At 35.7% G+C, this 10563-nt stretch overlaps 1 protein-coding gene across 1 annotated transcript; it reads right to left on the bottom strand.

The window, feature by feature from the left end:
• Window positions 1-1297: 1297 nt before the first annotated feature.
• Window positions 1298-9109, bottom strand: LOC113229882 (fibrohexamerin-like; the record flags this gene model as incomplete). The annotated part of the gene is made up of 6 exons (XM_026463571.1): window positions 1298-1492; window positions 3719-3838; window positions 6744-6886; window positions 7295-7514; window positions 8680-8745; window positions 9062-9109. Coding segments are annotated over 6 exons (740 nt in total), but the record flags the coding sequence as incomplete, so codon positions are not given.
• Between the last annotated feature and the right edge of the window lie 1454 nt (window positions 9110-10563).

The raw sequence follows: 10563 nt of genomic DNA, 5'->3' as shown, positions 1-10563 counted from the left end.
TGTGTAACATGGTATTCCAAGTCTTTCTGCTTCATCTTCACTCTTGACCCAAGTTTCTGTTAAAATGATTATATGTATGGTTTGTTGGAATGAACTTAATATACATTTCAGTTCGCCTAATTTGCCAGGCTTAACAATACTACGTACATTAGCATAAAAACACTTAAGGGACTTCTTTGTTTGTATTATATCCGAATATGTGTTGGTCAGTTGGTAGGTAATTCCCTTAGTTAAAGAAATTTTGACTGCGTTGGAATGTTCTGTGTATCCGTCACAGGAGGTATATATATATTCCCAAATCTGTCAAAAAGAAACTTGTTGTAGGTAGTACGAGCACATGACACTTTTTAGATCTGCCGTGCACTGACTAAAATGCGGCTAAATGACGAAATAGTTTTTAGAGATGTCATAAAAACCATAACCCAGTTTTAGAATATTAAAGATAAAGATAAAGATCGATTTATTTGTGGAAGTAGGTACAATAAGTTCATCAGATCAGTTCCATACATTAACAGTGCTACTACAACCAGTTTCATCGAAACATACAAATATAATTATAATTTATTTATTATTGAAATTGTTTAATCATATTTCAACAATGCATCGGTAGGGCACCTAAGTTTCAATAAGTCGAACACGGTAACTAATTTGAACTGTTTTTAAAAGAGAATTTTATGCTCTATCTTTAGCTATTTAAAACGTATATTTGACCATTTCTCATTTAGCGCGTTTTAGTTAGTTAGTGCTGTCATTTATAAAAAATATTTCGTAATTAATGTTTTATTTTGGTATTCCATAGAGTTATCACCAGTTAGTAATAGTCTATTTCAATATTTTTACTTTTGTACGAGGGTAATCTTATGAATTATCAGAAGACATGGAATAAACTTGTTGTTCATGATGTTTGTAATATGGACCTGTGAGGTAGTTCGTATGATACAAATAACCCTGTGTAGATAAAGATATAAATAATGTGGACAAAACAGAACGAAATGGGGGTAACCTATCACAAAGTCGAATTTGTTTTCCGAAATAACGTTTGTTCGAATATTCATCACACCGAAAACCGAATTACATAAAATAAATTATATGATGTTGGATGTTTATCGTAAAGACACGATTAGGTTCGGTTAAGTTAGGTTTAAAAGAAAAAACATTTTCCTCTCAAAATTACTTTCGTGGTTATGAAAATTCGAGCACACGTTATTTCTGGAAAATGTCATTTCGGACTAGTGATAGGTAACCGAAATGGGTCAAGTGGAAACATACAAAGCAAATAACGATACAATTTGCATTAAACATTCTTTATTTATCTTTGATGAACTGCAAGGCAAAACTTATCACAGTTTTTAAAAAACCTTTAATCCAAAATCACAAATATTGGACTGAATGTAAGTCGAGCCGTAATAGTAGGACTCAGACATGGCTATTTCATTTGATATAGCCGGAAAGTTGGCGAGAACAGACACAAAACTCTGGACCTCTTGGACATCTGTAAAAAAAAAATATTCAGTTACGAAGCTAATTCTAGTCAAACCCGTTTTTTTAACCATGATTCCGTTGGAAGGAAATTATTTATATGAAACTATTTTTTGGGATCTACATCAATATATATTTATAATTGATATTAAGATTGAACTACCGAAAAGACTGAAAAAGACTCGAACCAGAGACATGTTCGCCTTAGGCGGGCTGTCGTTCTCCGAAGTGAACTACGAACACCCTATGAATTTCTCAGTGTACGCTCTGTACGCTCTGTATGTTTTTGGTTTTAACGTTTTTTTTTGGCGTAGCGCCACCGGTCAGAAAACTGTGAAAGTTTTTTCTTCCTTTTACAGCTACCGGCCGCTGACAACAGATGTCGTTTTAATAATTTATTGTATTAAATCTAACTACATGCTTTAGATCGTAGCAAGTATGACATCAGTTCTGTGTGAAAAATATACTCTTTCGCTAGAGTGACGTTAGTCAAATGTGGCATTGCTTTGTTATAATGTTAAATCGTACACGTACTTTTATAATAAGCCACATACTTTCAGAATCTTTCGTAGTCACTGTATAGGTAGTTGTAAACGTGCCTGACTGAGTGAAGAAAAACTTTCACAGATTTCCCACAGATGGCGCCACGACAAAAAGTTTAAAAACCAAACAACAAGATCTCCAACAAGCACAACGAAAAATTCGTAAGGTCTGGTGGTTCGTTCCAATTGTGAGTTGAGCACGGATTGCTGAATGAAAGGCGCTGGTTCGAATCCGGCCAAATCGAAAGAATTTTTCTTAGTGTTCGATCTTTGTATTAATTATTAGATTTTTATAGGCGGGCTGTCGTTCTCCGAAGTGAACTACGAACACCCTATGAATTGTAGTCCTATTGTAGTTCTCTAGGTCTTAGAAATTTAATATTGAATGATATAGAGTCCCGAAGTATTCCATACAAATGCAAAACTTAGATATAAGGTCTATTTTCCTGTGTAACAAAACGATAGTGCATTATATCTCGGTCTGAATGGCATCTAACGGCAACACGAAGTTACTAAAATTATAATAATTGTTGATTTGTGATGTTACAATCTATCTGCCCTCCTTGTCACAACTTACGCATTTTGATAACTTTCGAGACAATAATATAATAACGCGCTCACACTCGTGCTATAGAAGTCCTGTATTTGCGGGTGCCATGGACCCGCAAATACAGGCCAAACAAATATTTCTACCGGCGCGGGAATCCAGCCCGGGACCTCTGCGTGGCAGTCCAGCACGGTAACCGTTCGGTCACTGAGGCAGTGAAAGATATTGACATCTAAAGTCTTTTTCTTTTAAAAATGTCAATTACGCAGATTTTTCCAGAGAACAAAAAAGTAACGAGAACGGACACTCCCCGCCCCTCCCTAGCTTTAGATACCGCACCACGCCCCGGACATCAACGGTCACATTGATTTAACGACAACAAGGCTGTCGGCGAGCCATTTTCGCGCGTCTTAGCATCTTAGCTTTGATATTGAAATATAGATTTCAGTTATTGTTTTCTTCGTTTATTTAGTGCAGATTTATAATATCAATATAATAAGACGCCATAACTTCGTGAGTTAGTAGAAAAGGGTTCTGGAATTTTCAATTTGCATTGTCGATAAATATTGTATTATGATAAACTTGGACACGTAATTTCGAATATTTTGGTTACTTATTTAAAGGCACCTGTCCAAAATATAACATTTTAAGTGCTTTTAATATTATATATTATAATATTTTTTCATATAAATCTTCAATATTATTTTAGTTTGTGAATTAATGAAAAATGTAATATTATATCGATATCAATACCTAATGAACAATTATTAGGATTCTATTAATAGGATTAAAAATAACAAATTCGCGTTAGAGTTATCGCTGTGTCGCCCTTCTGACTATGCACGAGAAAGTGATGGGTAACCCTGCCACTTCACGCACACATTTGCGCGTGTGCAGTAGTGCTGTTTGTACTAGTAGTAGGTAAATAACTTTTGACCGTTGTGTGGAGTGCCCGAGGTGTGATTTTGCTTAACAATAAAACTGAAACTAAATAATATATAATAAAATCACTTATAGGAGGTTATAAGATTCGTTTCGCTGTTTTCAGACATGTTAATAACTCAATTTCGCTAAAAATTATTTATTTATAATAAGGCGGGCAAATATATTTTCTAAGTCTTACAACCTGAAATAGACTTTGAAAAAATACCTGGCGGTATGAATACCGTTGGTGAGGTGAGGAACGCAGCTGCGTCGATAAATGCCGTCATCTCCGCTTTGTCCAGTTGCAGGTCGTCAGCATTTGGGATTATTATAGTAATCGTGAAAACTGTAAATACAAAAAAAGGTTTATTTATTTATACAGCCTAATCTTACAATAAATCGCAACCTTGATATAATAAAGCCATAATCGCACCTCCGCTAAAACACAGACTTCAGAATCCACATTACCTAGGATCGAATTAAATTTTTTCCCGTGCTAATACGGTTCATTTTGCTACACACTGGCTTTATAAAAAAATCACTGGAACCTATATTGTAAAGTACCGATTGAACACAGCGGTTTTCTTATAAAATTTTTTGGCAATTTTTTTTCAATTGTGTTTTTTTTAGGAATCGTGTTTTCACACCGTATAGTAATCAGTGAATATCCTCAATTTTACTCCATATTTTTTCCAAAGTGATTAAATCAACACTTTCGCTGTTATACGGAATCAACCAAAGCCTAAATGGCCGCAAAAAATTGTGGTCGCAAACCATTTTTAAAATGCAATTTATACGAAGAAACAGAGACGCTTTATGCATTACTTCCTTTTTTTAGTAAAGTATAGAGCTCTTCAAATGTGCTCAGTAGCCCTTTAGTACTAAACTTTTTATTCATTCTCTGTAAATTTTACAGATGTACGCATTGACTTACAATTATATGGACGTCGGGTCCGCGCTAAAAACGCTTCACGCTTTAGTCTTCGTTTGTTCGACTGACAGCGAAGCAAACAAAATTAGACAGTACTGCGATGACATTACAATTTCAATTCAACGTTTTAGCTTTTTCATATTCCTTTACATGTCACTACGTTTAAATAGGTTGACTTGGGACATTTTTTTCGTGGTTTTTGTATTAGACCAGTCGTCCATTTATTTGTAAGTCAATGGATGTACGTTAAGCTAAGTTTCACAGGAGGTGCGTGTGTTTTAAAGATTTTAGAAAGAAAAATTAGCCCATAACTTTCATGCTTAAATAGAAGACGAAAGCCTATACTAAATAAAGGAGTTACACAATTACAATAGTTCATATATATTTTTATAATCACATATGGCTTTGTTACACCAAGGATACAAAATATACGTCAAACATCTGTAAGAAATTATTTATCGCCTACGTCTAGTAGGTCAATGCCTAGGTCCATATCGACTATAGGGCACATAATATAGTATGTATTTTTTGAAGAGGGAGTAAAATGACATTTATATGTCTGTCTGTCCTCAATATTTTAAAACACGCGGTGAAGTCATTCAAAGGCAAACTAGAGCAAAAATTATGAATCTCTTATACCAACCTCGTTGCCATAAAGTAATTTATAAGAATAACTGCTTCAACATGTGTATAATTATTTGCAATAAATTACCAAACGAAATTAAATTGTTACAAGGACATACTTTTAAATTAAAATTGACAAAATGGCTTTTGACACATTGCTTCTATAGTAATAAAGAATACTTAGAATTTACAAATTCATTACATTAATTAGAAACTATAGAGACTAAAGAAACATTGAATCCCATTAATATTTGCACATCTGCTTGCAGGTTGAATACAATGTGCCTAATTTTACTTAAGACCTTTGTAATTACTGTATTCTGGCAAATAAACATATTCTATTCTATTCTATTCTGATGTGTTTGCCAGTTCTCTTAAAATTTTAAGTAGTCATTTAATTATCGAGTTCTTAGGTTTTCGCGATTGTTACACGTAAGAAATGAAAGTATTTTTCGAGGGGCGCTGCGTTTTTTAACGTTGTACTGAAGTACCTTAGTTTGCATGGAAAACACGCGCCGTCGAACACACTGACAACGCTTCTCCGCGCGGTTTTACCGCGTCCCCGCGCGGAGGGGCGCGGCGTACCGCAGGGCATGTTCAGTTTTCTACAATAGATCTCGACGTCGATAAATTTATATTTGCTATTGAAAATCGGCCGAATTGATCTTCATATTTTCTTAAATTTTTGTAATGAAGTTGGAATTATCCATTTATCGATCTGGTTCGTAAATGCGATGTAGCCAATATCTTCGGTATCTTTTTATTTGAGTAAACAAAAACCATATAGACAGTATAACTGCAGCGTCCTGAATGAGTTCTGTATTATTAACCATTCTTGTCAAAGAAGGATCTCGGCTGCATACACAATCACTACGGCTATCAACTGCGAAGCGAGTACATTAAGTGACGCGGGCCCGCTAGACCGCTGCCCCCGCGCAGATTAAACCGCACGTTGACGCAGATCTGCGTCTCCGCTACGCCTTAAATCGCGTATATTTGTTATTTCAAACAAACCAACGTTCAACGGTGACCATTGGACCTGTAAAGGGCCCGAAACGTAAAAAATAAACGCGATTTAAATCCGGAAAAATGGTTTCATTTCCTAGTCATGTAGTTGTTATCGACAGTTTTATCGATAGATTGTAAAAATGTCAAAAAGGTCTAAGGGTCGTATTCCAGAACTCTATTCAATGCTCAAGTCCTGACTTGAGCAGACTTGAGTATGATTTCAAGCACTGGAAATACGATCCTAATGGCAAGGACTTGAGTATGATTTTCAGTGCTCACTGCAATACTCAAGTCCTGACTTGAGTATTGAGTAGAGTTCTGGAATACGACCCTAAATTTTGAATGTTACAACGTTCTATCGATTACAAATTGTGTTACTGCCTTATTTTTATTTTTACAACTGTCCTACTAGATCAAAATATTTTTTATTCACACACATTTTAACAACAACGTGCGTATTTGATTATCTATATTGAATTATAATGAAAATCTTGAAGATATAACTCCTGTTTGTGTATTTAACAGACGTAGTTCTAAATGCAGGGAATGTATGTATGAAGTTACAAAAATTGACAATTCAAATGAACCTATGCCCAGCATGCAATAATAATTCAAATAAAACAAAATTGACTATTAATTGCATGCGTAACCAACATTCAGTCGATACTCGTAAACATTAAATACTTACATATTTCAACGTAAGCACGTGTCACGAAGGTCACAATAGGCTCTCTGCCTCGACGGTAGAATTTAGCGTACGTGCTTGGAATGTCAAGCAATATGTTTCTAAAATTAAGGGCTATTATCAATTTATTTGTCTTCTTGTTTATGCTGAAATTTAAAAAGTAAATATTAATAAGATGCATGATGCACATATTTCAAGTATATCTGGCGATCCCTGGGCAATACTCAACGAGTACCTTACACCTAAAATTCTTTCGCCACGATGGCAAACATATCCTGTTTACAGTTAAGTAGTTCTGGGCCGCGATCCTAGAGTGTATCCCATCGATACGGTAACAACAAGAAGATAAGGTGCCTATATACCTGTAAACCTGATGCCAAGAAATTGCCCACTCTCGGCAACAACGAGCGAGTACCTTACACTGATTGGCAAATAATTTCACCACGATGGCAAACATATCCCATACATTGTTCAGGAATTCTGGGCCGCGATAATATAGTATATGCCATCGATACGCCAAAAAGAAGATAAGTGGAAGACTGCAATTAACTTACTAAAATTCTTCAACTCTTGTTTGGTTGAAACCAGTTATTTTGATTTCAGTTAATATCTGAGAAGCATTCGCTCTAGGAATATAGTAATTCGTTTGAGTTCGGTAATCAGGATCAGGGAGAGGTCCATTACGGATGGTGCACTTAGCGTGGTTGGCGAAGTACTTGCGGATGCAATAGATGTCGTAAATCTCACAAGGTCGCTCTATAATGGCATGGTCGTCTGAAAAAACAAACAAACACAAATAACACCATGGTCTCAACACGCGCAGGAGTACACTTAATGAAATTTAAATTTAGTCCATCTGCGTTAACAACAAATAATCGATTTTAATGATTGATAATTAACCCTCAACACAACAGGAGTAAAGCTGTTGTGTCGGGGGTTAACGGAACAAAACCGGAATGCAATAATGCTCACATTACTGTTAGCTTCCGAGATAGATAAGGTGGCATGACTTTCATTGACGAACTCTTTTTTACGGAGCTCTCCAAAATACAAGTCATAGTTATAGTCGATATATTATAATATCGATTCTCGATTTCACTAATCATAATATGATCATCTCCCATGCCTCGATCATAAAGTTTGACATCACCATTACCAATAACCCATTCGAACCCACGGCCACTGCTTGAAATACAGAGACTTATTGGCGACGATAAGCTCGAATCAAAACTTTTTTTTTTTTTTTTTATTGTGACTCGGCAAAATGACTGCACCGCGCCTGATGGAAAGTGCGAATACAGTCCAGAGATGAGAGTAACGGATGGAAAACACAAATATCTTCACTCCGTCACTATCATTTTGCCGGTCTGGCCAAATGCTTCTTCACACTACGTTTGAAGGAAGGAAAACTTCATAGTTTAGTCCGCCGGCGCAAAGTTATCTGTCGGTTTTCTACAGAACATATTGGTGAGTGTGCCCATGAGCTCCACCAGCTCGTCCCGCCCGCCCGCTATTACCATCGGACATCCAGACACGTAAGGCGGGATATCATCCTTACTTGGTCTTTATTCCCTTCAGGCGTACTAAGCGCTTTTCATCATCTTTTATTATGCGCATAGCCCAGGAATGGAATAGCCTGTCTGCGACTGTGTTACCGAATTCATATCCCGAGTACCTTTAAGGTCTGAATAGGCATCTTCTGTTCGAGCTCGTTCCATCGTAGATCCTATCTTTGCTCTAGAGCTGGGTAGTGGTCAAGAGCAAATCCATATAATAATAAAAAAGGTCCCGCATTAGGCTACGATGGCTTCAAAGTTTAACATGTGACATTCTAATCAAGCAGCAAGCGGAGAATGAATTACGTCAGTCACTGCCGTGAACTAAGGCACTCAGAAAACTCCATCTTTACTAGTAAAAATATGTGCTAGTCTGAACTCACCTGGGTCCCCAATATATTCACCATCGCCGTCATCGTCGTCATTCTCTTGTTTTATCGAACCATTAACTTGAAAAATAAAGAGACCACACAGAATCAATATAAAGTTAAACAAGTTCATTTTGCTAACCCTCTTTGTGAAATGATTTGTATAAAGGTTGATTCATGTAATATATTACCTAGGAATCAAGCGTGAACATTGTGCATGTTGCATTATATACTGTTCATGTTACAATGCAATTATAACTGCTTAATACAGAACTTCCGAATTATGTGCATTAACCAAATTATGTTAACAGTTTAATACAATTACAAGGTTAGTTGTAAATAAGACCCTAAATAAATACGATCTACATGAAATCAAATATGTGTATGTGAATTTTACCAAAATACCATACGTTCTGCACTGAGCCGTTCTGCCATAGGTCAATAACTCACTACTACAGATCGTAACTCTGCAAAGGATCAAAAAATCCCCTCTTATATCTAAATGGCGTTGATCAATAGCCTGGGGGCCTGCCACAACCTTTTAAAATAATATTACTTTAACCTTACTTTGATTTTTCGTACCATGACGAGCTTAAAGTAAACTTATTGTAATGATTGTTAAAACTATGATGTTTTATTGGCAGCTTTATGACTATTCATTCACACAGTTCGAACTATGACTCGACTTTAACATTAAAGTAGTATTGTTCTTATGTCAAATTTAAAATCTTAAAATAGTTACTCGGACGCAGTGGAAACAATGTTATTATCGAATTTATTGTCTAAATTTTGATTTGTAATGATTAAAAGTTAAGTTGAACTTATTTATTTACGTAAATCTCTTCAATATTTTGTTTATATTTTTATTTGGTATTTTATTCCTATATACATAGGAAATATTTTCTCATTAAATAAAAATACGCGATGTTTATTTCGTAAAATTATGACAGCGACATCTATAGGCTCCTTGGCGACACTAACAGTTGACACTAGACCAAAATTCCGAATTCACAACGTGACTATCAAGACTCAGCTTGTTTTATTTATTTTACATCATAAAATGCGGAAAAATAATTGAAAATAACGTAATTTTAATAGATTTTATTATTACATATTTTTCTTTTTTAACAGTTAAAAAAAATCTGTGAATGTAAATAACATGAAATACTTAAACATTATACTACGATAAGACGATTCGGAACATCAAAAAATGAAAGAGATGGCAATATTTAGTTCACATAGCGTTATTTCTTTTCTATTTTTAGTAAGGAATAGACAATATTGGGAAATCATTCGTTCTTTGAATCACTTTAGCAATAATACATTGCTTGGTTGACAGGTTTGTCATGGTACGACTATGAGTAATATTATAATGATTTACTTTAAGCTTGCATTGTAATAAGATTGTTTTTGGAAAGGTTGTGGTTGGCCCCCTGGAAGTATATATAGAATAACGAATGAATGCGGCACTGAGGCGCGCGCCGTGAGTTTCCACCATACTACGTCGTATCGAGTGTCGTGGCGCATTGCGATATTGTGTCGTGAATTTTTACGTTCCTCGTCATAGATTTCCACTATACGACGTCGCATCGTCAAACGATGCCGCACGTAGCACGACGCGAAGTCGTATCGTGTTTATTTGTAAGAGTCCTATTTGGTACTCGTCGAGACACCTGTTGTACTAATTGGTACTAAATACCCGACCATGCTGTCTTATATGGCGATTAGCAGTCTTCTTGAGTCATTGGTGCATGGTTCTGCTTAATCCTTTGTACTCCCTAACATTGACGTTTTTATTGATGAAAAAAGTTCTTCCCATACACGCCTGTGAAGTGTCTAACGAATGAAAAAGATTTAATCCATAAGGCGCAACTTTTATAAAAGGAGCACTCCCAAAGA

The sequence above is a fragment of the Hyposmocoma kahamanoa genome, unplaced genomic scaffold, assembly GCF_003589595.1.
Source record: "Hyposmocoma kahamanoa isolate Upper Pololo Valley unplaced genomic scaffold, ASM358959v1 100262, whole genome shotgun sequence".
Lineage (NCBI taxonomy): Eukaryota > Metazoa > Arthropoda > Insecta > Lepidoptera > Cosmopterigidae > Hyposmocoma > Hyposmocoma kahamanoa.
The sequence above is the reverse complement of the archived record's forward strand: the minus strand, read 5'-3'. Positions and strand labels throughout refer to the sequence as shown.